This window comes from Grus americana, chromosome 2, assembly GCF_028858705.1.
Source record: "Grus americana isolate bGruAme1 chromosome 2, bGruAme1.mat, whole genome shotgun sequence".
Classification (NCBI taxonomy): domain Eukaryota; kingdom Metazoa; phylum Chordata; class Aves; order Gruiformes; family Gruidae; genus Grus; species Grus americana.
The window spans coordinates 147,209,842-147,237,661 of NC_072853.1; the positions used below are offsets into that span (position 1 = coordinate 147,209,842).

Consider the following 27,820-nt stretch of genomic DNA (forward strand, 5'->3'; position numbering starts at 1 on the left):
AAGGTATTGTGGAGGTGTGTGTGGGAAACCAGGCTTCGTTACTTCTGCTGTTCACAAAACAACTTGTTTTTCTTCAGCTCGTCATTAATGATACATTGCATTTTGCAGTATTTTAGTGGATGTAAATTTCTATTTTTTTCTGAATGTTTTGAGGCTGTCGAAAGGATGCTGACAGATTGATGATTTAGAATATTCATCCCTTAACAATTATTAGCTTGTTAATTAATGATAGTGGTAGAATCTTAATATTGGGGGGGAAATCATTTTAAAGCTCTGCTAGCAATTCTAGGTATGAAAGCTAAATTTCACTTTGAGTAGGCTCATGCTGATCAAAGGATGTCAGTAGAAAGACTGGCTCACATTTGCAACAGTTGTACCTTGGTGTCTTCTCAGTTTGACAGAGTCCTCAGCCAAGTATGTATTATCATTTCTGTGCAATTCAGCACAGTCTTGTAAGGATGCAGTTCATCAGCTCAGTTCATCAGGATGGACTTTCTTTGAAAATCTGTGTGACCCAGACATGCTTGGGCTTTACATTTTTCCCTCTTATTAAGAGCCTTATGATTGGGGGAGTTGGACTAGATGAACTTTAAAGGTCACTTCCAACCCAGACTATCCTATGATTCTAATTTTGCTTATGTGTTTAAGCACTGTTCAGTGACTGGTTTTTGTTTGAAAGTTTCTGGTTGTTTCTTTTTATGTCACATTCACATATACTTTGTAATTATATCATAATAAAATATGCATTTCTTTTTTGCCTTATAATAATGTAACAACGAAACAAGTATTTTCCAATCATAGTATTATTGGAAAGAGTAATCTCTTCAGTATTTGCTCTCTAGAAACTAGTAAATGAATATAAGTAAGGCATTGGAAAAAGTAATGTTTGAACTTTTAAAGTACTGCTTTTCCCTAATATTTCCAGTTCATCTTGGAATACAGGGTCACTTTAGTATGTAAGAAACAGGTTCATCCTTAATTATATAGTAGCTTCAATTGGTTATGGTACAGTGGAATGCTGGAAAAGTCATTTACAAATGAAGCACTTTTTGATAAATTTCTGCCAAATTCAAAGTAAATCGGTGAGTTCCCAGAACATTATGAGATTTTGTCTGAATATTTTCTGTCAAGAAAATGAGATCAGCTTCTGTCGCTATGCTTTCACATGGATCTCTCAGCTTCATTAGAATTTGTATAGACTTAAACACAGCAACTAGCATCATAATGGCAGAAATCTTTCATTTTAGGAGAAGCTTAAGGTGTCTGAACAGAACTGCTTGAGAGAATAATTTCCTTCTTAAATTTTTAAAGCAACTTTTTGCATTGATGCTGATTTAGTGTAAATCCATTACTCTGTTCATGTCATGCACAACATGATATACAGATTAAGTTCAGTTCTATGAATTCAGGAGAGGAGAAATTCTTGTACCTTGGTATTCGAAATACTGTCTTTTTATAGACCACTACCATATTAAGATCAACAATTATGGATTTGATCAGAATTCTTATATTACTGAGTTTTTTCATTGTGGTAAATCGATTCTCTAGTAAATTTTTTGTACTTAGGAGGAGTTTCTCAGTGACTTCAGAAATCCTCACTGAACTCACCTTAGTATCATGGATTTGAGCCTGAGAAAGGTAGTGGGGGATAACTGCTGAATCACACGAACAGGTTCACCTTTAAAACTGTAACTGGGACGTAGAAAATGCTGGAGTGCCTTCCTTGGAGTATCAGAGCCCTGCAGTCTCAGAGAGAGAAGGCAAGCCCAACACAGAAGTGACGTCCGAGGCCTGTTCTTTGGTTTGAGGCATGAGCCTTCAGTATGGTCAGCACCGGGGAACCAGGCTGTTCAGAGCGTTCTTTTTAGGAACACTGATTGTGAATCATAGCAAGAGGAAGGAGAAAAAATGTACCAAACAGAAAAATGTAATTGAAAAATCGCATTTTACACCGATCTAGGAGAATATAACTGGGAAAAAATATATATCATTTGAGTGTAGGAGAGGGAAGACCTTTCTAAACCTGCCCTAAGCATTCACGTTCTTACTCTCTGCTAACAAGATTCTGTTAATTTGAGTAGACAAGGAAGATTGACTAAAAGTATCTTACCTTCATGCTACACCTCATCAGGGCAGTTCTGAAAATGTCATCGTAACACGTTGCATTAGTTCTCTGTAAGGAACGACTTAACTGTACGTATTTCATCCATTACATCGCAAACTACCGACGCTGCTTAGCCAACATACTGGTTCTTCTGGCTGTGTTTTCACCGCAACACGCTGAGTTACACATCTGGCTCCCTGCTCATTAACCTGAAGCGTGTTTCTGCAGTGCCCATCCTCATAGGTGAGAGAGGCCATTACAGCAGCACACGTGCTGCCTAAATTCCACTTAATTCCTATTCTGAGCTCCAAAGTGGGTCTGAAGTGATACATAGTCCTTTCTGCAGAAACAAGTTTTCCAGCTTTTGCATTTCACCAGAACTCATTTCACTGGAGCTTGTTAAATTGTATAAGCCCGTCTTCACCAAAAATTAAACATAATTAATAAAGCTTTTAGGATTGCCAAAAATGCCAACATCAGAAATATTAGAGGTTTCAAACATAATAAAAATGAGAAATGGGTACTGAGATTTGAAGGAGTGATGAGGACAAAGAAACCACAACATTTGGTGAGAATCAATAACTTAAACTGATGGAATTGTGGAATGATGGCTTGTGCCAAAAATGCGTAAACAAAGGCAAAGTGTGCCAAAATGCCTCCTGTGGCCTGCTGTTGTGGCTCTGCTGATCAGATGCACTTTTGTTTCTGAAATGAGAACAGAATTTGGAGATAGCAATAGCTCGAGTTTTACAAACACTTTTAAAAATGCCATTTTGAGGTATGGTTGGACTTTGTACATAAATTATTACCTCATTTTAAAAACCAAAACAGTTTCAAAGGACTGAGGGCTCGGACCTCTGCTCTGTGAGGTATCAGTTGATAAGTCAATGTCCCAAGTATGGGAATTGCACAGCTGCAGTACCCAGAGGACAACCTGTAACTTGAGCACAGTTTCCAGGACGTGGAGATGTGGCCAGAGGTGGTTAATATCCCTGGTAGTTCGTGGTAGCTCCTGTACGCAGCTACAAGCCAAAGTTACTCCTCAGTCACCAGCTCTGGGAGATCAGCATCTGGCGATCATCGAGCTGCTCGTGGCACTTGAAACGTTTCTGTGCACTCAGAAGCAGACATGTGCTGAGTGTGAGAGTTAAAAGCCTTCCGCTGAGATTAAATCCCAACGTTTATTTAATGTAGCATTCAGCGTAGCAGCATGTAGTGGTGACATTATAGAGTTAAATTAGTAAATTTTCAGTGGAAAGCTGTGGGGTTTTTTAAGAACTATAGCCATCAGAGGCTGTTTTTCCAGGTTTGTGTATGTTTTATAGATTTTACTTCAAGATCTTAGTGTTATTTGTGAAGATTGGTTCTATTATTGACATTCTTGTGCTCAAAAGCATGTGCATTTCCCTTCTTGCAATTAATATATATAGCAAAATTAACATTATGTCTGTTTTAATCTTCTGGGTATTATTTCTTTTAAGTGTGGTCGTTGGAGACAATTTTTTTTCCAACCACTTAAAGTTCTGACAAAATTTACAGCTGTTTCAGAAGTGTTTGGCTGCACATTCAGTTGCAGGTGACTTTTGTAAGCATTCTAGACCAGCAATGGCATGCTGAGCACTTGACTTGTTCTGTCTGTATCCCCATTCTCTGTGCTTCACTGCTGCAAGGCTACAAGAAATGTTCCTCATAACTCTGCATTACATTTAAAAGATAAAAATAAAAAATCTTGCCTACACATGGGAACAATCACCTGTGGGCAGATCTTCCAACTTTATAGCATTTATAGCACCTCTCCAGTACCTGAGTGATGCAGAGGATCCATAACATACAACAGGTATTTGTATTGTGTCCATAATACAAATGGTTGCAAACCTTTGCTATGTTCCTGACACTTGTTGTGAGTTGTGTTAAATGTTTTAAAATCTGACTGCAAGAAGAATGGCACCTTGTTATTTCTGTGACACTGTGAGAACATACTCATGTTATCTTTCAATGCCGGAGGAGATAGCATGTGCCCCTAATGTATGTATGTTTGCAAGTTGAGAAGTTTAGTCTGCTGTTAATGTTATCACTGCTGTATCCTGAAATAGAAAACTGCAGGCAGATTGGATTGTGTTAGAGAACGGTAACCATAATAACCAATAACAATCTGCAAATGATAAGCAGCTTTAGTGTTTAAAAATAAAATTTAAATAGCATTCCAATAGTTCCATGGGCATACTTTCAGATTTTATTTTATTATTCATTCATTTTAAGCTCGTTTTTGAGATTTAGGATGTGACATTAATCTTACGGAAGTGTTTCATTATTGCATCTTGAATTAGTTGGCATTGGTTTATTACATACCTAAATTAAATCTCATAGAATAAAATGTTACTTATCAACCCTCTTTCAGATGTACACCATCTGTAAAGGAGAATTACAAACATCCTACATGATGTATGGAATTTTATATAAGGAGATGGACTTTGATTTTATGGCTAGATGTAAAACCAATACATTCAGAAAAGAAATACAAAATCTGCTGGAGATGAATGCAGAGCATCTCGATGGTGTGGAATGTGCACCATGTTCTGGGATGCTGCTGAACACTTCTGCTGATATGTTAAAACAAACAAACAAACCCCTTTTAAATTGACCCAAAACATGCTATTTTTCAGGGGTACTTTAAAAAGAAAGGAAGGTGTCATTCCAAAGAAGTGAAGGAGGAGGTCCAAATCATGTCCTGGCCTCTCCATCCCCCTCCTTCCCTCCTGCCAACATACAGATAGGGATGTTTAGCAGGAATCTGGGAAACGTGAAATGAATTACTTACCTGTCATGAAAGTATATAAGCAGCATGGTGCCACAATCAAGCTGTTAACTCTTCTGGGTTAACTTGTTTTCAGTCTCCCCTGCTGAGACAGTCCCATCATTTTCATAAAATACTTGGATGTTGCTTAGAACACAGTTGTTCTAACTGCCGGGACACTGTGGTTACTACCATACAGCATTCAGCGAGTAACAGTGGCAATGAGAAAAATTGTAAAAGAATTCCTTCAGAATGTACTGATGTCCAGAGAAACAAGGACTGAGCTTCAGATCCTTCCTGTAGCTCTCTGAGGGCAATAACAGTCCTGGAGGTGTAAGCAAGCCACAACTGATGCTTCTGGAATTGTGGTGCCCACAGTTATCCTGACTACCACATGAGAAAATCAATGGGAGAGCTGAAATTCATAGGAAAAACTGAAAAATTACTTGCTAATCATCATATTCTTGTTTAAGTAACACTGTTAAGCAATTATTTAGTGCTGGTGTGGGATAGGATAGTTTGGATGGTAGGTAATTAAAGTGAAATAGCTCTTGCTCTTTGGTCCCGTATGTGAAAGGGGACAAGTTCTTCAGAGTTTTTTGCTACAGGTAAATGGGAAATGAAAATAGGAGCATTGCCGAAGTTCCCTTTAAGAATGAAACACTTGTGTTTACAAGACACAATTCTGGTTGCTAGCTGTGCAAAAGAGAGTTACAAGCTGTTGACATTCTTCACTGGGAGTTGGATTTGCATCTGAATTAGGTAAGAGAGAGTCAATTGCTTTCCATTAGAGTTCCTGAAGAAAAAATTGTTGTTACTGTTGGATGCAAGTTGAAAGATTCTTGTTTATCGAGGAAGGTCTGTTTAGTCTATTAACCTTGACAACCATGTCAGCAGTTTTTTCTGTTTGTTTTCCCAAAGGCACTATGTTGAAGTAGTATGATATACGAAGTTATTTATAGCATAGACAATTCATAGCTTAAAAGACATGGGTCAGAGATTAAATATCAGAGTTAAATGCTATCCTCCTAGACAATTTGAAAAGTCATTATGCTTAATCTTTGAGAATTAAATTGGAGGGATGGAATCACTAAAATATCAATGTGAATCAGATATTTTTTATAGGAATTTGTTATGGTTTCACACAGTGGCTGAGATAGATAGAAAGGCACCTCTGGAGGTAATCCAGTCACCTGCTCAAGCAGGGCCACCTAGGGCTGGTTGCTCTGGACCGTGTCCAGAAGGCTTTTGAATATCTCAATGGATGGAGACTCCACAACCTCCCCGGGCAAGTTGTGCCAGTGCTCAGTCACGCTCACAGTAAAATTAAAAAAAAAGAAAACAAAACAAGACAAACGCCACCACCACCAACAAAAAATTCTTATGTTTAAATGGAATTTCCTATATTTCAATCTATGCTCATTGCTTCTTGCCTTTTCACTGGGAGCCACTGGGAAGAGTCTGGCTCTGTGTTCTTTACTCCCTCCCATGAGGTATTATACACATTTCATAGAATTTTACGAAAGGAACAAAATTTATAGAAACAATCAGAGCAAACAAAGGCCACACATATCGATGCACTTGCATTTGTACCTGTTTGCCTCTGTTAACAGTTGTTTAATATTGCTATTGCTGTCCTGTATTCTACAGATGAGCAAGGGCTACTCTAAAAGTACCAGTGTATAGTAGAAAGCAAAAGAAGTGATTTCTGTTATTCTTGTGATTTACTCATCATTTCAGATGGTAGTCTTGACTCTCACAGTCAAGCCTCCAGGTAGTTTGTTTTTCCTTAGTCTGAAGGCTGGTTCTTAAGGCCGTCTTCCTCAAGTTGGGTTTGTGTACCTGTGTAGCTCTCTGTCGTACATCTTCAAGCACACATCCTGCTGGAAATTGTTAGTGGAGGAGGAGCAATCCCACCCTTAGCTTTGCTTCCACCTTCTTTTTTTATAGAACCATTGCTGTGGTTTTGACACTTTCTGCCTTTATCCCAGTTCCGTTGCTATCTTAAACTTTGTCTCTTGCTGAAGTCTCCACCTTAGAGGTTTTTCAGTAGCCCCTATTTGCTTGGTCTGCCAGTTCTGCCCAGGCATCCCATGTCATCATCTCTGCCCTGCTCCTCACCACTCCCCTCTTCCCTGGTTGCCTCCTAGCTTGAGGCTAGCCAGGTAGCCAGCTGTCCCTGTGCAGGTCTCTCCAAATCATATTGTTTTCCCTGTCTACCATGAACAGTTTTGCTTACCTAATCTTAATTTATGCCTTCTGGCCTGGTTTTTAGCATCTCCTCCCTGTAGGTCACGTAGTCACACTGCTTCCTTCCTTGTTCTGCGCTCTGGTTTTCTGCCCTTCCCACTCCCACCACCTCTCCAGTCCCATCGCTGCCAGATTCCTTTTTCCAACCTATCTCTCTCTCCCATTTCCACTTTGGTGCTCACTCTTTCTCTGTGGATGATGAGATTCTTGTCTGTACTGCCTTGCTGCAAGGGTCAGCACCGGTTAGACGCTGTCCGCCCTGTGCTGGCCAGTCCCATGCCCCACTGAGCCAGTGGGGGAAGGATGCGCAGAAAAAAGCCACCACTGTAACTCAGCTGGGAGTGGCGCGCAGGTCATCCAGAAGTGCTGCGCTAAGTTTAAACGCCCTCAACAGGGGTGGCATTTTTGCAGACTATAACTCTTGAACCATAAAAGCTATATACAGATTCGCTTTGTAGAGCCCTGACATAGACTTGGGTACCTGTCATGATGTTTCAATTCAAGAGAGCAATGAGCAATTCAGCTTATTTACCGTCCAAGCTGCCAGACTCTGGCTGCTTGTACTATCTGTAGTGAGAATTACTTGTGACATGTAAGTCACTTACGGTGACAGTCTGAATAATGCCCTAAGTTGCTGTTGAGTATATGTGAACTGCAATCCTCTGTGATTTCATATTCATGCCCAAACTACAGGAGCTGATGAAACTATTAAAAAAAAAAAAAAGAGCACCATAATTTTTAACACATAGAAAGCAATATGTTTTCCTTATTCTTGATGGTAGGAGCACTTGAGACATTCCTGCTGATTTTTTTTTTTTTTTTCCAAATTTAGTTGCAAGAGCCATATCCAAGAAAGGAGCAATCAAGGTATGGCACCCAAATTTCAGTTCCCTGTAAGAGCTGTATCAGACAAGCGAAATAATGGGTGATGACACTAACTTTGCCTAGTATTGACAAGTGTGGCTTCACACTAAAAAGCTATGCAGTAAAGCTTAGGTAATTACATTCAAAATAATAAGTGTATGTAACCACACTCGTTCAGCATCAATAGTGGCAACCAACTTGGACAAGTGATTATCGCGTTCCACTAGCGGTGTCTTATGTCTGTTATTTACCTCCATGCAGGAATGGTGCATGTTTTGTTTACTTTCTGGGAACACAATATTATGATATTGCTTGTTTGAAGCATAATTTGCAGTTGATATAATGTGAAGTGACCAGTTTGGCTGACAGATTAAACTACTGCTATTCTGTAAACATATGGTTGGAAGATAGCAAAGGGAAATAAAATTAATGTCTTCTGATTTTTAATTTGCTCTTTCCAAGAGTACATAGCTTGGTTTTAACTCTGCTTGTGAAATCATACAAAAACTTCAAAAATCCAGACTCATGAGTCACATCGCATATAGTCAACAGAGGACCAAAGGTCTGTTTTGACAGAGAAGGCAGATTGAGAGAAGAATATTCTACTAACTCAAGCAAAGAAACTGAGGTAGTCAAGAAAAGATATATTTGAAATAAGTGGAGGGCAAGGCTAGGGGAGGATCAGGGAGGATGTTTACAATGTATTTGAACTGCATCATTTGGTGGTTTTGTTAGGAAAGAGGTCTTGTCCTCTTTCCTTTGTGGAAGAGAAGGAAGTTGAGCAGCACAAACTGTTTTTGAATGCTGTATGTGTTTGTGGTATCTTGTCATGATATGTTGTGCATATTATATTAACATGATTAAAGATAGAAATGGGCAGACACTCACACATTTCCTCCTTCAGATATTACATATTCCATAATTTTTCCTGGATCTTATGTATACTTCTGATTATGGGATGTAGTGGTAGCAGCAATATCAGCTATAAGGAATTCAGAGGACTGAGCAGAGAGGGGCTGGGTTTTAAAGCTGTTCTGATTGGGGTTGTGTTACTGGATCCCAACTGGTGGCCTCTTCCGCAGTTGTGAAGGACAGCCTTTCCCAGAGGGCAATACTTCTGTATGCCTGGCTTACCTTATGCTGTATGCCTAAACCATCTTTAATGAGATTTATTTTTAAAGCCCCGTTTTAATATTAGATTGGGAATGCTGCCGGTGAATTAGGCTCTGAAATCTTTTAGTCTTCAGTTTTTTATCCTGCTCTGTGGCTGTTTTTACTCCTTCTTGCCTGGTGTACCTGGACTGGAAGTTGGCCAGGAGCGAGGCAGGGCCTGAGGCTCTTCTCTCATGGCGTGGTATCGTAATGCTGGACCCGCTTCCCATGCTGTGGCGGTAGCGGGTATGACTTTTCTGTTACCTAAGTGCCATCGTGCTATAAAGTTGTGCTGTGTTTGGCTGGCAGCGTGGTCTGGGAGTAATCAGCAGAAGGAAGCAGTGAAGTGAGTGAAACATAGAAATGGAAAAATATCCTGGACTCATTTTTATTTTTTAAAGTGGAGACAGATAGTGAGATAGCTCCATGGGTTTCAGCAGAACAGTCAGAGGAGTGAGAGAGAATTTTAGATGAGCTTGAGTAATCCAGACTGCGAACTGCCTGAGCCCCTCCGAGTAGAACTGGCTGTGCTGGCTCGCACTGAGCCCTTCACCCAACGGCAGCGTGCGCTGCCTCTGCCTCTCGGTGCCAAATACACCCGAGCGTCCGCTCCCACTCCAGAAACGCAACTCCTGCGATGTTCCCGGGCTCTCCCATCCCAAACCGCAGCTCGTCGGGATCCCACTCGCGTTTTCCCGACCCCGCTTTTCCCCGCAGCCAATCGGGGCAGCGCCAGCAGCACGTCACGTCACGAGGAGCAGCAGCCTGCACGAGCGCCCCGGCCCCGCTCCGCGCTGACAGCCCGACGTTGCCCACAGCCACGTCCGGCCGCCCGCCGCTGCCCACGCCGCTGCCCACGCCGCTGCCCCCCACGCTGCTCCCTCCTCCGCCCCCTCCTCCCCTCCCGCCGCTTCTCTCCTCCGAGGAGTTTTGTCTTCGGAACACTTTGCCAGAGCATCGGTTCCTCGGCCCCTTGCAGCAAGAGGTTTCTGTTTTCGTGCCCGAGAGCGATAGTCGAAGAGCAGTTTGAGCGTGGGAAAGGAGCGCTGGGACTGTACCGCAGCTGTAAAGCCTGCCTGGCTGAGACACAGAAGTTGAAGATGCAGTTGAAGATCTTACTTTAGGCGGTTTGGATGCGCTGGACGTCTAGTGTCAGGCCGTGAAGGTGTAGCTATGTACCTTTTTGGCAGTGAGGATTACGAAGTGGTAAGATGTCAACTAAGGATTTTTTAAAAAATTATTAGTTACTTTTAGTGTTTCCTGTCTCTCAGAATTTTTTGGGCAGTTTGAATGTCAGTGCTGTTATTTCTGTAGTTGAACTTCAGTACTCACCAATTTGATTGCTGTTAAAAAGTGACGATTTTCTGCAGGTTCTTCAAGGAGTGAGATACTATTTGCTAGATAAAATTGAGTTAATTTTCCTTGTCATGTGTATCGCACTGTGGTGATATTGAAAATATTCAAGTACTGATTATTTTGAGGCAATTCAGACTTTGGGTTAAGCAAAACTATGCTTCCAAGTAATTCAGAATTTGTCTCATACTTTGTAATGTAGATAGACTACAAGTAGCTTACACAGCTGCCCTTAATTGTATGTTTGTGGGGACATTGCCAAATCATTTCTTTTGTACAGTTCAAAACATGTCATTGTAAAGTAATGTAATGTTCATCAAAAGAGCTAGCTTAAAAAAAAACCCCAAACACACCCACATTAATGTCAGACACTCTTTACTTCAGTATTTGTGTATAAAATGACATGTGAAATAAGTCAATGATGTAAGAGAAGAAGACAAGAAGAAAACCGCAAATAACTCCACATTGTTACATGGCATTGGTAGCTGACATAAAAGTTTGCAATTTTGCAACCTGAGGCTCAAGTGCTTCGTCGTAAGCAAAACGGATGGATTCTTCCACCCACACACCACTTGTGACTGAGTCAAGACCTGAGGAGCTTTGGGCAATAATAACGAGACCAAAAAATGTGTAAGAACTCTACTATAGGACATCAAAATAAATTTCACATGTTAAAAAGTGCCACATTCTTTGCATATAACTGGCAATTGCAAATGTTTTGTTTTGATTATTGAAGTTGCTCTTTGAAGTATGAAAGCGCCTTTTATGGCAGTCTGGGTTCTACAACACATTTCAAGGAATTAATTTAGTTATTTTGGATTTTTTCCTTTTTTTTTTTTTCTTCCTAATTCCAACCAGCTATGTATTTGAGATGCAGGAAACATAGAAGAAGTTGTGAGGAAAATAATTGAAATGCAGCTGTCTGCACATTGAACTCATTTGTGTGTGTGACTCGCACAAACTTTCACAAACCAAGCAAGGCAACTGAAAAGAACTTAGTTTCTCCACAGCAGTAAACAACATGCATGGCACTGCAGTAATTATGCTATGGATTGAGTGCTTATTTATAAAAATTGACAAGAAAAAGAAATTTTCCAACTTCAAAGCTTTTAATGGATTGATTTCTTTTTTTGATCTATTTCGTCTTTGTAGCTATCTGTAAAAGGTTGCAAATCTCTCTTAATAGATTTTTGCCCTGTCTCTACGTTCCATTGTACGCTGTGTAGTTACTTACTGGTTTGTACAAAGAGTGAAGCTTTGGGTTTGAAATTTGAAAGTACCTTGAAATAGCCTAGGTGACTGAAGGGGGGTGTTACGGTTTTGGCCTCCAATATATCTCTCAATCTCTTTTCCTGGTGCTGTTTCAATTTTTAAAAACTACTGAAGTATTCTGTGTCATAAAAAAGACACCTTTCCCATGCAGGTGGGACATCTCAGTCCAGTCTCTTTTCTACTAAATAGTTAAGCAAAGTGTGATACCATCAATAAAAAAAGGTAGGAAGTCCACCGCGAATTGTGTGGGGTTTGGTGTTCGTTCTCTCTTTTTTTTTTTTTTTTTTAATCTTTGATATCTCTGGAGCTCCCTGAAACTAGAGTAATGATCTGTTCAAACAAAATGCTTTGTTAATTCCAACCCGAAATATCATTTGGCTTTTTTTATTTTTAGTTTTTCTTTAACACAAGAAAATTCTAGGGAAAATGTGATGTTAATTTGGCAGCCAGACTTACAAAGATACTCACTTTACTCAGTGATACGTAAAAAAGAATGGATGGCCTACAGAAAGCTTGAAGAACAGTTTTGTTGTTCAGTAAAAGCTAGAATCAATGTAAAACTTCTACTTGTACAAATCTGTAGTCCATGAAGCCATATGCTCTGCACTGTGGAAAAGGCATTTGTTTTATCTTCCCACACAAACAATTACTTATGAGTCACTGAAGGACAAAGTGAGTGAAAAGAGTGACAGTCAAGAATCTTGGGATTTAATTTTAAGTTCACTATTAATTGTAAACAATTTTTAATTAGTTTGAGGCATTCTAGCTATGCATATAAAATTTGATTTTTATCCTAGAAAGGAGATTACTGATAAAATGAAACATAGCATGATTAAAATATCTCTTAAAGGAATTCAATAAAACCCTCTTTAAAAACCCAACCCTTAAATAGAGTAATGCAGAAATAGAACTTTCTGTGCTCGTTGTGTGCATTCCATATGCACACATATATGTCCACATGAGCACACACACACATTTGCAGAAACGCGAGTGTCTGAAGCGATATTCTAACTCAGTTACATTTAATGGTGAAACTCCACAGACTGGTACAACCAGCTTTTGCACGTGGTGTCCTCGTTTGCTTTCTTTTTGTTCCTGTGTATAAACAACGTGGATTATTATTTTACTCTGAGTGCATGATAAGTCTAGATACTTGACAGCACTGATAATCAATTTTTATACCATCTCCTGCAAAGTCTGTCTAAACAAAGATAATATCACTTAAGGATCAGTTGTCAAAAGACAATGCTGGGATTTATGACCAATTCATATTAAAAAAAGAATACTGTATTTTTGAAATCATTAATAAAACCACGTAGCTGTGGTCCTCTCCTATTTGAATGAGTTTTTGCATAAATGTTCTGACTGGGGATATTGAGTATCTTTGACATTGCATTTTAGCACTTTAGGCAGAGGCTTATTAACCTCTTAAGAACTGGTGGAATAAACATATTCTTTTGTGATCTTTTGAGGCATTTTTATGCCATGTACCTAGAAATGTAGAGGTGTTTGAGTATAGTAAACAATTGAATTTCCTAAATACAGGAAACTGTAAATAGCTACAGGCCAAGCAATCTCATTTGTGGCTCTAACTTGTTTGTGTAGGGATTTTCCTGTTTGCAAAATAAACCTCTGATAACAGAAAGAATTGGAATAGTTCATCAAAAGCGGAGCGGAAAGTGGGAGCTCCTTTTCACAGCTACCTCGTAGATTGTACTCTGCTTTAACCTCCCAAAGCAAAAGCAGCTAAAACTTACTCCCAACAGCCTTTTGAGTTGCTGCGTAAGGGATGATGGAAATGTAGCGTAGTGCTTGCACGGCTGGCTCTCCCGCGCCCTCAGCTATGCCTGGCCCAGCAGAACATTTCCCATAGCTGCAGAGCCTCTGCTCTTGTTCCCTCGGGTGGGCTTTGCTGGGGCTGTGGGCACTGGTCATCTCCAGCTACGTCCCACCACTGCCTGTGCTCCTGGGTGTAGGTATTCAGGCCAAGGCTGACAGCACCAACTTGTCTCTAATTGGGCATGGGACACCTTGGCGTTTCAGCTCTCCTCCCTCCCAGCAGCCTTTCCCAGTAGAAGCTTTGGGCTCTGTTGTAGTAGAATGATCAGGCATTGTGATGGTAAGTGTAGGGTTAATTAGGATTTCTTTTGAGAACAACCTAATTGTTGGAAAGTTATTTTATAGCAGAGTCATTCAGGGGCAGGGAGGAGTTTTCTTGATAATTGGTCATTTAAGGAAAATCACTGAATTTCATTCACTGCATGCAACTTTCAAACTTTTGCAGTCTAGTAGCAGTTTTTAACTTTCTTAAGAAACTCAAAACTGGACTCTTTTGCTCTTCATAGATTTGTCTCTGAAAATATCCTTACAAAGAATGGAAAACCTCGTTATAGTTCTAGTGATTTGGTTGTCATGTCCAGAGCAAATGTTTTGGTTGCCTTGGAAATCCAGCATTTGTCACTTGCGTTCTCCAGGCAAAAATTTTGAAGTTGTCTATTTAAATTAAATCTTCACTTCCCTGGAGTTTGCCTATGTCCTGTTGCAGGATGGAGCGATTCTAATGGAATATTAAGTATGATTTTGATAGATGCCAGTTATGCTTATGGCTCCTGCAGGGTAGCATTAGCTTCTAAAAAGTATGAAAATCTGTCTGCTACATTTCTAAAGGAGTGATAGATCTTGAAGCAGCCAAAAGACATTCAGGATTGAGAACAGTTAGTTGTGGAGTGCTATTCATGAATCAGTCAGACTGTGGTTCCATTTGCAGCAGGCATACTGCTGATAGGGCTAATTTCGCTGTGAGAAGGGAAAAGCCCACCTATTTTAGAAACATGCTATTGAAGTCCTAGAAATCAGTGGGGAGAACACATTGAAGTGTTTTCAGTGTTTGTTCTGAGTCACCACTACTTACCTTATTTCATAAACTGAGCAAAGGGAGAACAGATAATAAGGGTGTTCTTTAAGATTGGAGAGAGTCACATGTAGCTGTTTAGCAACAGTATTCTTTATCATACTGTGGATTAACACAGGAACATGTCTAAAAATCATAAATCAGGGTTGCTTCTTAGGAACCTACTCACTTGAATTGCAAGTTTCTTATTGCAAGCACAGTCCTGCAAATTTCCTGTGGCAGAACGCTGTAAAATTTTAACCCCAATATTTTGGAATAACTTTTCCTGGTTCACCTCAGTTCAACCTAAGGCAACAACATCTAATGCTATTTTCAGATTAATAAGTTGTGTGAGTGTAAGTAGAAGTACAGACCTGAAAGACAGGAAAATTAAATTCAGCCTCTGAGGTTTGCTTCAGAGTCATGAGTCCATCCTTGGACAAATCACTTGACATTTTGATTCTTTGACTGTAAATTTTAGGTGATATTTGGTTCTCTTCTGGTAATGATAAATGTTTAATGTTTTAAAGCTGGTAAATTGCTTTAAAAATACCTGCTGTACACATAACAAATGCTAGTATTTAATTAATTTTCAACTGCAAATGTTGTACATGTGTGCTAGGAATGGAATTATTCATGCCTAAACCGGGGTGTTTAGTGAGAAGAGCTCTACGTGAAAGACAGATGTGCTCACAATCAGAGCTGGAAGTGGGTTTGTGAAACAGTCACCCTTAGCAAGCCTTTACCCATGGATTCTCTGCAGCAGCCAAAGTGTAGAAGCAATACAGTTTTCCTTTCCTAAATTGGAAAAATGAGGGTCATGCTGTATGGCATCATTCCCCATGACTAGCTCAGAGATGTCTCAGCTGCGTTTGAAGCACTGAATGTGAGTTTTGGGATTCCCCCAGGGGAAGCCTGGGAGAGCTGCTGGCTTCAATCGTGTAGCAGAATGGCTCCTGAAGTAGTTTCAGTTCAGGATAGGGACACACTAGAGAGGGAAACCTTAATAAACCCATGCAGAGAGGTACTGGTCCTTTCTATGTTACTCCTAAGACACCCAATGTGCTTTCCAGTTAATGATTTGCACAGTTATAGTGACCACACTTTTTTTCCCCAGAGTAAAGCAGGTGTTTACTCGAACCTCCTGTAGCGTACGTGAAGTAGATTCTTTAATAACAATATTGCTGTTTAACCTTCATATAGCTTTCTTTTTTTGTGTCCTTTCTTTAATTTGAATGTCACTGACTAAGGATGGAGCTTTTTTGATTACTGACAGTATACTGAAGGGATTTATGCTATGTCTGGCCTTCCCCTACCTCTGTCCCCATGATCCAACACACAAACAGGCAAGAAAAAGGTGGGGAGCTCTGTGGAGGCCGTAGGCGGAGGCACTGAGCTGTAAGTCCTGTTACGTACGTGAGTCTATGAACTGTACATCCCTCGCACAGAGCACAACATATCTATTTTATAACGTAGCGTCCTGGGGTATGTGAAGCTCCTGGAGATTAAAGACAGTGTTCCTCCCTCAGGAATTTACTTTTAAAATAGATATTTCCGACAGCAAATATGAGGCAAAACAACGACTATCATTAACCCGGATCCTTTTGTACTGGTTTAGTGCCGAGTGGTGTCTGAAGACAACGGAGGAAGGGAATGAGCATGCCTCTTGCCATGGAAGCGGGTCACGGTTAGCGTAGAATATTTCAGAAGTAGGTTTGTACCTGAGGCATGCACGGGAAGGAGCCCTGTAAAGTGAGCAAAGGTCAAATGGTTTCTAGCATTTAGAAACCAACCACACTGACCAGCTCCAGGGAATAAAACAGCAAGGGAGAAGTTTACTTCTGTTTATGGAGTAGAGGGGAAGAGATGTGGAGTGTAGAAATTGGCCTGCGTTGGCAGGACCAGTGCAGTTCACCTCAGAAATGTGAAGACAAAATAAGGAAACCAAAGTATTTACAAATGGCATTCACAGATGGCGTGGGTGAGTAGCGTCGTGAACACTTTACACAGAATCACAGAATGGTTGAGGTGGGAAAGCACCTCTGGAGGTCTTCTGGTCCAACCCTCCTGCTCAGCCCGGTCCACCTAGAGCCAGTGGCCTAGGACCGTGTCCAGATGGCTTTGGAGTATCTCCGTGGATGGAGATTCCACAACCTCCCTGGGCAGCCTGTGACAGTGCTCAGTCACCCTCACGGTGAAATGGTGTTTCCTGGTGTTCAGAGGGAACCTCCTGTGTTTCAGTGTGTGACCATTGCCTCTGGTCCTGTCACTGGGCACCACTGAGAAGATCCTGGCTCTGTCATCTTTGCACCCTCCCTTCAGATACTTACATACATTAAAAAGATCCCTCCTGAGCCTTCTCTTCTCCAGGCGGAACAGTCCCAGGTCTCTCAGCATTTCCTCATGTAAGGGATGCTCCAGTGTCTTCATCATCCTTGTGGCCTTCCGTTGGACTCTCTCCAGTATGTCCATATCTCTCTTGTACTGAGGAGCCCAGAACTGGACACACTATCCCAGATGTGGCATCACCAGTGCTGAGTGCTTTTTTTGTGTGTTTTTGTCACAGTTCTCTCCTTTGCTTCTCACCTTCATCTTGCAGCTCCTAGTAAGTGCTAGTGGAAAAAGCCAAAGGGTGGAGATGTGTGGAGAGACTTGTCTCTGCATGCCCTCCCACCAAACTGCTCGAGGTAGCTCTGTGCCTCTCGGCTCTTTTTCCATTTGCGAGAGCAGTGGGAAGGAGGGAAGGAAGCCTCAGGATCTGGGAATGGTTGGCTTCTAATTGTGTTGCTAGCACCAAGTCCTGATGAAACCTTTAAATCGTTTGGTCTTGGTTTCAGTTTTTTCCATCTGAAGGAAATCAATATGATAATACTACCTACTTCCTGGCAAAGCACTGATGAACCTCTCTGGCTGGACAGTTTACCTCACTGAAATGAACCAGCATGAACATCTAAAAAAAAAACTTCATGAACAGGAATACTTCAGTTTTTCTTTTCCACATTGTCACCTGCTGTACAGGTCTTGATATAAGAAATATGGCTTTTTTTTCAATGAGGAGCCTAATGTAGCCATAGTAAGTACTACCATAAGGAGCAGTAATCTAGCTAGGGCAGCACAGAGCTAACGACAAGCTAATTCATTGTGCTTCTCTGATTTACATAGCTGCAACATACTTAATTAGCTTGGATTCCTCTGCACACATGTTTCTGTGTGTGCATGTGTGTGTGTTCCCAGGCTTTTGGGAATTATTTACAACTTGCTCCCTGTTATGCCACGTATATTCATACTTCTTTTTTAATTAGATGTCAGGAGACCTGTGTAGCTAGAGACGTCTTGTGGGTAAAAGATACTAATGGCATGCCTGTTTTAAGGCATGAATTTATAACTCTTGGGGTGGAGCCCTACACGGAAAAGTTGTAGGTATTTAGAAGAAGGTAGCTTGCAGGAATGGGACTTGTATATGCTGTGCATGAATATGGTACAAGAAAATTCCAGATCTTACAGGGGCCTCAATGTAGTGCCTCTAACAATAGAGTTATTTTAAAGTCTGTTTTACAGTTAAGTATTTGTGACATGCATTTTGATGTCTGTTGTTTAGTCTGTGGATGGATGTAAATTAGCAGAAGGGGTACACATGCAAGATGTTTTATGTGAAACATTGAAATCGTGACTCCCCTGCAGCACATATGGAAAGCTAAAGTCAAAAAGGCATGTTCACGCTGTCTGCCATACGTGCCTGCCTGCCTGGTGCGGCAGACTGTCTCTTTTAGATGCTCTACCCCGGGTAGCGCAGCTACTTTTCTCCCTTCCAAGGTGCACGAGGTGGTGTCTGGCAGTCTAGATAGCTCACGGCTCTCTTGACCTTTCAACACTGTAGAAGTTACAACAGCTCAATTAAGCGCTCTTAGGAGGCAGGCTGGATATAGTCCAGTGTCATTTTGATAGGAACCTTCCAGACAGGGGAACCAAGGGCCAAAAATCCTGTTTCATATTATCTGATCTGAAACTTCTTTGATAATCTCTTCCAGGCACAATTCCTTTTCCCCTTTTTTTATTTTTTTTTTTATCCCCCTCTTCTTTTACAGTTGAGATTGCGTGTTTATGTCTGTGTGGGAATACATTTTTGTTTTCCAATTGGGTATAATAAGTAGGTCTGATGAACCAGTTCAGAAACAGCTGATCAGACTAAACCTATTATATATTTTTATTCAGTGTTGTCTGTCAGGAAGTCTGTCACAGAAAAAACATCCATCTACCTCTTTACCGAAGCTATGGGCATCTGTCTTCATGAAGACGTGTCTTCTCTAAATTATAAACAAGCTCTGGACAACTGGACTAACTAAATGAAGTGCTGTTTGTTTACTTATGCTACACGTGACTTTCCAGATAACAACTTTAGCTGATGAATAAGAATTACAAAATGCTGGGGATGGTTAGCTCATCTTGCATTGGAGCCATTAATTCTTTTTTCAGCAAATCATGACAAGCTTGTTTATTATTTTATGCATCTCTGACCAGATTAATGTCTGAGATTTCTGCAGGGAGCAAATTTAGCAAAACTTGGGTGTTATGATTGCTGTAACTACAGGACTATAGGAACCAGCAATTTTAAAGGCTTTTCTCTGAGAAATGAAAGAATGAAATCCCTGAGAAGGTCTCCTGTGCACATTTCATTGTACGTTGTCATTTACCACACAATGTGAATCTATACATTTTAATTTAGCAATGCATAGGACTTTTTGGCATTTAAAATGCTAGAATAACATACTGTATTTTATGATGTACAATATAGTTTTAATGTTCTGTTAAATCTTACAAGCAAGCAAATGGAGTTAATAAGCATTGGTTTTAATACATTTTTGACTGTTTCTTAAGGCAGTTTCTGTGTTTTGTTGCAAATATCTTGGCAAATTTTCTTATTAAAAAGAAATTCTTTAAATTAAAGTATTTGTTTATTGGTGCAAGCAAAGCAATGTTGGTGCAGAAATCCAAAATCAGAGTGCTCCCTACCTGGCTGAGCTCTTAAGTCTAAGGGCAGGTGGACCATTACAGGAATTTTAAGCAGAGGGAACAATAGTAGGCCAGTTTGTAGGAGCAAGGCTGATACATGCATAGCTATTATTAGAGTATTATAATATAAGAACATAATTGTATTGCAAAGTTATTCCTTTAAGGAGCAACTCAATATGATAGGAAAAAGGTCTCTGCATGTCTTTTTATGAAGTATATTTGCCTGAAAGTAAATGAGAAACTAATTTTTTCTTCACTGGAGATAATTAAGGGTTTTTTATGTGCAGAAATGGGCTTTACTAAAACTGACTTAGTGCTGAACTTGATACAGTTGTATTCATCTGCTTGTGGAAGCAGCCCAGCAAGCTAATTTTTGAGGCTAAATGTCATAATTCTTAATTTATTAAGATGACAAATTACTCTTAGAATTTCCTTCCATTTTTCTGGTGTAGGAGATTACCAAGTAAAATTCTATATAAAGTTGAAAAATTTCCATTCATGGAGATTTTCAAAACTCAACTAGACAAGGCCCTGAGTGAACTAATGTGGCACTGCATTAAGCAGGAGGTGGGATCCTTCAGATGTCCCCTCCCCAACTTACTTTTTTGTGCTCAGAGAATACGAGCTATATAGAAATCTTACTGGCACCAAAGTAGAAATTCCTGTGTTTTGTGTTACAAGTCAAAACTCACTCTTAGAAGTCTTCATCTTGTCCAGCAATTGCCCATGGTTTAGTTCATATTGCTGAAGGATGTACTATATAATTCTGAAATTTTAGACTTCTGATCTGTAATTCACTGTGATTCTTTTGCCTTCATGTGCAGTCTGTATAAATATAGTGATACATCTATAAAGTGAGATCTGAAGGACAGGAGCATTAGGTTGCTCCTCAAATGTAGTCAATTTATCATATGTATCATATTGTGGTTTACCCCATATATTTAAGAAAGTCATGTTCTTTTCCCTTAATTATCCTGTGGTCTTTCTAAGATGGAATTATTCATATTGTTTGCTGTAATTCTGTTATTCGCTATACGGACATACTGACAAGAACATGGGTGGCCTTCAGAGATGCTTAAGCAAAGTCATAAGGCTCATTGTACAAGACTCTAATACCATATGTGAAATTTTGCTTTTGCTGCTTGACATTTCACTATAACTTAACAGCAACAACATCCTTTTTTTTTTTTTTTAATAATCGTCACATACACCTATTTGCTGATATCAGCTAATAACTTAAACTGTTATGCCTTCTGAATATAAGAGTTTTCCCATGCATGCATGAATGTAATTGTCCCTCACCCCTCATCAGTAACAAAGGTTTGTAAGGAAAAATGAATAATTTTGTTCAGCTGTATCTTGTTAGTACAAAATAATGTTCTGATCAGTTTGGATCCAGAGGTCCAATGGAATTTGCAGGCAAGAACATCTGGGAAATGGTCTGGATGGGACTCTCTCTTAGTGTGTTGAGGGAGAAAATAAAATCCAACTGATTTCCTCTAACTGTTGTTGCCTTGTCAGCACAGGAATAAAATTTGAGATCTTTCTCTAATCAAATGCCTCCCAGTAAAAAGCAAACATTTTAAAAAAATCCAAACACCACAAGTTATGCTGTTTCGCTTAGGACTGTTTTAAATAAACCTGGACATCTGTGTCTGTAAGTGTGGTGGGAGAGATTAGTTCTGCCAGTTACGCAACATGTTTTGTGGATCAACTTGCCTTGTGACAATTGACAGTGTTGTCCCTGCACTCCTCTGGTAGATTTTATGACGTGAATGAAATGCTATTCAATTTAAGTAAGGTCTATTTTAGCATAATCAAAGAGGAAACAAGAAGGAACTGCTATTGAGATCATAGGCTATGATGATTTTGAAAATGAACAGGACTTAAAAATACCAACGCCTTTTTGAATCATAAAAAAGATCCATGCCTGCAGACAACTAACAAAACACGAGAGCGCATTTGTGTTACTGTGCCAACTTCAGCAACAAACATTTCCTTTTCTTCTGCATGAGGAAAGAAACAATAAGACATCATTTTTGTTTTACCCTTTGTAAACCCAAAAACTTTGAACAATTAGGGAGATGCTAATTGTATGAATTACTGCTGATTATAGATAGAATAATTATTACAGAAAGAGTGATGGAAGGAGAGCAGTGCAAATCTCGAGTGAAATTCTGGTTTCCTTAAAGTTTACAATACTTTGTAATAAGTGTTTCAGCCTAATTGAAATCAGTTAAGGATAAATGTAAAATAAAATTAAACAAAAATATTTAAGATACTAAATTCATTTTTTTCCAGAACAGAGATGAACTGGAAGACTATTGAAAGCCAGTAGGAGTCAGACTTCTCAAAGCATGAAAAGCCTGTCTTGCCTTTAGTGTTGACTTCTGACTTTGACCTGGCCAGGAAAGCTGGCATTGTGGCTCTGGAGAATGTTCCAAAGAATTTGAGTACAAGTGTATTTGAATTGTGATACAGCAGCATGTATAAAATCTATATGTCTTCTGAGTGGGCCATAGGTGTGACCTGGAAAAGATGGTGCATCTTTCTCTATCATTTTGTAATTCTTATCGGTCCATGAGTACTTTGGGAACTGACTTCATGTAGAGCAGGGTGAACACAAAGAGACTGTTGTAAGCTTCTAAGCAGAAAAACTAGTTGTGGAATTAGGTTTCTGTTTATATGCTTCAATTTAGAAGCCTGGGACCACTGGGTATTTATTGGCTCTGATGGAAAAGTGCATACAATACAGAGATGGAAGTGGTTAGATGTTATAAAAATGTATATTGTTAAAAAAAAAAAAAGGCAAATATTAGCTTACTAACTCTCCTTGTAATGCCAGGCATATAAGCACAAATAACATTGAGATAATCTTTTTGTTTGACAGTATTTTTCTACAGTATTTTTCATCCTAGAAAAGATAGCTTTCTGCTTTTGTGATCTTCTCTGCTGCCAAATTGGAGAGTGGAAAGCACTAGTAAAAGTTCAGAAATGCTCGTTGGCCTGCCGTCCGTCTCCTACATTCTTGAAATGTTTCTCTCGCATTTTTCCTCTCAAAGCCTTGTCCTTCTTTGCTGCTTTGTCATAGATGCTCCTCTTATGTGTGGTATGGATGATGCCCATCATCCACCTACCTACTTTCTGCTCTCTCCTTGTTCACTCTCTTCTTCTTTATCTTTAGGAGCCTCATGCAAATAATAATTGCCTTACTAATTAGCACAGCAGAACAGCAATCTCAGTGACATCTTTGTAATATTCCTGTCCCCTCAGCAGGAGTCCAGTGGTGATATCAGCAGTGGTACAGTTGATAAGTTTGGGTGGTAATTTCTTAAGCAGAAACTGATTCCCTCATAAACTGGAGGAAATATGACTTTTAATTGAGCATAACCGGATGAGTTTAAGGAGAGAATTAATTCCATTTCCAAACAATGGAGCAGAGAGGAAAAAGCAGGCTTTAGCCAGTGCAGTTCCTGAAGAAAAGAAATTGTCAGGGATGACATGGATTCGTTTCTTTTTCTTTGGTCAGAGTTAGCACATGTTTTGAGACCTTAAGGCTTGCAGAACTGGAGTTTCCATTCTTGTGTCTTTCAGATGCTGGAGACTCTTTTGTGACCAGAAACTTGCTAGAGGTGTGTTGGAAGGAATCTTTTTATCAGAGGGATTTTACAGAGTTGATTGATCCTGGTAGCATATTAATAATGTTGCTTTACAGTAATGTGAGGCATTGCTTGTCATAAAATTTTTGAACAAGTTGACTATTGTATAGCACATCTATAAATACAGGTTTGCCCAAGGTGTATGTTGGCTCATTTTGGGGAGAGAATTCTATTTTATTTCCAAAGTCACAGATTCTTTTTAAGTCCTGAACTCCTGAGTCCTGCACAGGCACTATATTCAGGGAGGTGATCATCCTTCTCTGCACAGCACTCGTTAGAACATACCTGCTTTACTGTGACCAGTTTTGGTGCCTCAAGAGAAGAAAGATATGGGTAAAGCAGAGAGGGTTCAGCGAAGAACCCCCAGGATGGTTGGGACTGGATCACTTGGCCTGCAAGGACAGGCTGAGGCACCAGGGTTTATTCAGCCTGGAGATGAGATGGCTTTGAGGGGAAACTAAAGCCCCCCAGCATCTACAAGGAGGTTATCAAAAGCACAGAGCCAAGCTCTTCAGAGGTGCATGGTGGGAGGGCAAGAGACAAACACTGGAAATTGAAAGAAGAGAGGTTCAGATTGCATGTAAGAAAAAACAACTTCGCCGTGAGGATAGTCTGTCGATGGGATGGGTTTTCCCAGAGAGGTTGTACAGTCTCTGTCCTTGCAGGTTTTCAAGACCCGATAAAGTCCTGAACAAGCTGATCTGGTCTCACAGCTTGAGCAGGAGGTTGGACTGAGACCTCCTGAGCCCTTTTCTGCCTGAACTATCTTGTGGTCCTGAGAACAAGATGAACTATGTCATCGTAACTCTGACACAGGAGAGAGCTTGTGTAGGTATTGTAGTCCTCAGGCATTTTTTTTTTTTCAGATTTTGGATTTATCATCAAATCAAACATGTATTTTATGCCGATATTCAGTATTGCAGCACTAGACAAAAAAGCAACCAGTGGTCCAAAATTTGGTGCTTCCTACAGAGGAAGAAATGGCTCAATAAGGGATATGATGTAATGTGCTCTCCTGACCCAGACAAAGTCTGGTCTGAATCAGAAAGAAGTCTGTTCCTGATGTTTCTTTTATATCTGAAAAACAGAAAATGTTTGGTCTTTTAGGTCGCAATAATTTTAAAAACCTGAGTTCACTTATTGTCCTGGAAAGTGGCTGTTATACTCTACTAAGCTTTGAATAGTCCAGAACACAAAAAATACTCTAACATTGAATTAAGAAAGATCACAAGACCATGTGCTGCTTTTATGATTTCCTTTAATTTTTCTATTGCAGTTCATTCATATTTTATTTTCCTTCAGGTTAGCATCTAATCATCGTCAAAATCTTCAGTAGCAGGCACATTTCTGTTTCCAGGTCGCCTAAAACATATACTCTTCTTTTAACCCTCCAATCTTAATTTAAACAATTGAATCTCAGTAGTGCTGATATAAATACATAGTACAAGATCTGTTTTAGCTGTAATGAAAATGTACTTAGATTTATATGTTATTAGAGATGATACACTATCAGATGGTTTCCTACAACCTTTCACTAATTTGTTTTTTGAGAAGTAGTGTTATATATAGTCTGTGTGTATATATACACACGTTCCTGTGTTCACCTGCAGGTGGAAAACAGAGGCAGTAACATACAGAGATTTCCTTCTCACTTCTCAGTAACGAGGTGGGAATAGTGCTGTAAAAGTGCAGTAGGAAGCACTCGTGAGTCAGAATCACAAACTTGGTCTTGCTCTCCCTTTTGCAAAAGGCAGCTGGAGCTGTACAAGCAGTGACAGCCGCATGGATTGGGATGGGAGAATCAGGCACACGGTGCTTGCTTCAGCTTCTCGCCTGTTGTCGCACACTGCGTACCCTGACCCGCTCTGTGTGGATGTGCTAGTGTAAGGGTCTTTTAGAGTCAAACCTGGAAGACCCAATGTTTGTGAACAGTTGACATCATCCAGTCTATACATTAATTAGTATATTTTGGGTTTAGAACAAAAACTGGGAAAAGTTTTTGCTGGAAAGAGAGAGTTTATGCTGGAGAGAGAGAATTTTTCAAGATTATTATTTTGGTATGTGATAGGCAAGAGGGACAAAAGGCCTTTCCAGAGACTTTTCCATTGTTGGCAAAGTATTACACACTGTTGTGTTCTTGAAATTGGATGAGAATAATTGTAACATCTAAATGGTGTAAGGAGTCTCATCCTCTTGTGAAAATTGGGAAAATAGTTTGCTTTGGTTTATAGCAGACCTGGAGGATAGGTAATGGGTATTAGGAAACAGTTCTTGTATTTTTCACACAGCGTACATGAGGATGAAGGCTGGAACAAAGGACTAGCGCCTTAAACCACAGGGACTCATGTGGCTTGCAAACTGAGCTTACATTTAGCTCACTGACAAGGATATGTGTATTTTTTTCTGTGGCATTTTTATCCTGAAGTAAATGGTGCCATGCAGTGCGAAAGCTGCTCACTTGGTGTTTCTGGCAGTATCAGAGGGAGCAAGGCTGCAGATGCTTAAAGGGTGCCTGCGCCTGACGGAGATACCTGGGCTGAGCCACAAACAAACCGCTGTTTGACAAGCTTGAGCTTTCAGTGAGCCTGGGTCAGGGAAAATTAATTCATTCATTCATTAGTCTTCGCTGTGTGAAACTTAACAAAAGTGTTGATAAGAAACCCTCTCCTAATACAGGCAGTGAGCGAACTGCAGTGTTTTATGTCATGACAGTCACTGATTGCTGTTAACAAAAGATCATAACTAGAAAAATCAAGATTTTAGTAGTAGATGATGGGCTGGAAAAGAAACTTATCAGAGATTGAAAAATGTTGTAGACAACTAGTCTATGACAGCAGTTTCTTCGGAGTGCATACTTGCCGAACTAACTCATGAAGATATATGGAAAAACAGATAATTATTTAAACAGATGAATACTATATTTACAGTATAGAAATTAAGGGCAGCAAGCAAAAATATGTATTTAAAGTGGTTGTTACATTTGAAATCATAAACTATGTAAAACTTCACTGTATATACTTAACCTCAACATTTTTAACAAGGTAAAAAAACAAATAAACAAACCTCCAAACCTTCCATTTGTTGTCTGGAGTAGATTAAAAATGTTATGTTTGAAAACCAAGTAGGGATTGTACATATAAAGGTAATTTGATAAAATGCAAAGAAAATATATTTTTCCCTTCCAAATTCTCCATTGCTAACAGAATTTCATGCTAAATTTTCAAGGAAGTTATTTTTAAGTATGCAGAAAATCTTAATGACTTGAACCAAAATCCCAGATAAAAATATACTGAAGATCTGGAACAGAGAATCTAAATTGGCACTTTTAACTGAGCGGAGACAAATTGAGATGATGGTTGCCATGCTTTCCTTTAATTTCTTTCCTTTTCTAGTTGCCTTTCTGTTTCCTTGATGTCATTCCAGATGTGTTTTCCATTTTTCCTCTCTTTAATTAAGCCCTTGTAATTTTGTGGCTGACCCAATCTTTGTCTTTCTCTCTGTCCTCTTGTATCGACACATAACATTTTGTATTTTAAATCCTTTTTTCTGAGTTGTTGTTCCGCCATTTAAAATCCTTCCTTTGTGATATCTGCTGTTGATTAACACAGTCAAAAATTATATTTTCATTTTTCCTGAAAACCTTCAATTTTTTACCCGCTTCTGTCTCAGGAAACACCACCACAGTTTGGCTTGTTGTTGCTAATAATCCTGGTTTACCTTTGCCTAAGGGCTTAGACATATAATCAAGTTACCAGAGCTTTAAAAAGTTATCGTAAGTCAACCAAGTTGTGTTGGTATCCATGTGTGTGCTGACAGTCTGAGGCAAAAGTGAGATGACTGAAGTCCATGCAGCTTGCAATCATTTCCTTGGCATGTTTTTCTTCCTTTGGCACCTGTCTCTGAGTTGTTCCACTGGCAACATCTTAGCTCTGTCATTGTTCTGACTTTTTCTTACAGCTCAAAATCATCAATAATTTAATCCCATCCTCTGGATCCAATTAATTGTTGTGAAAAATGCATTTTTTATTTAGTTTTGGGGTTTTTTGTTGTTGTTAAAATTCTTAGTTATGTGATTATATTGTTGATAAAGCATATTTTGATAAGCTAGGAGACCTCCTTATATTCCTATCATTGCCCTCTTCCTCAGAAGCACTTTCTCCTGTTTCATAAGTGGGAGAATCTCTGTCAGAATATACAGAGCTACCAGATTATCCTCCTTCAGAGGCTTTCACAGAACTAATCTCTGCCATAATACATATAGAAAACTTACTTAAACAACAACCCACCATGGTTATGCAAGGGATGAGTCATAATGCTGGGATCGAATATTTAAAAATGCTTTATTTTCTATTGCATTACTACCTTGATCCCTTTCTTATTCTTTTTTTTTTTTTCCCCTTCCCTCTGCTCATATTCTCTTATCCTTTAGACTGCAAGTTCTTTTAAGCAGGGTTTGTCATTCACTTTGTGAC

At 39.6% G+C, this 27,820-nt stretch overlaps 1 protein-coding gene across 6 annotated transcripts in view; it reads left to right on the top strand.

The window, feature by feature from the left end:
* The window catches only part of CACNB2 (calcium voltage-gated channel auxiliary subunit beta 2), a 253,162-nt gene that overhangs the window by 134,829 nt on the left and 90,513 nt on the right, over window positions 1–27,820 (top strand). The window contains exon 1 of one of the 6 annotated variants that reach the window (XM_054814572.1): window positions 9,664–10,370. The exons of the other annotated variants lie outside the window; for them this stretch is intronic. Within the exon in view, the coding sequence (XP_054670547.1) occupies window positions 10,338–10,370 (33 nt within the window). The 5' untranslated portion in view covers window positions 9,664–10,337. Of the gene's footprint in view, window positions 1–9,663; window positions 10,371–27,820 lie in introns of those variants that run through there. 6 annotated transcript variants of the gene reach the window in all.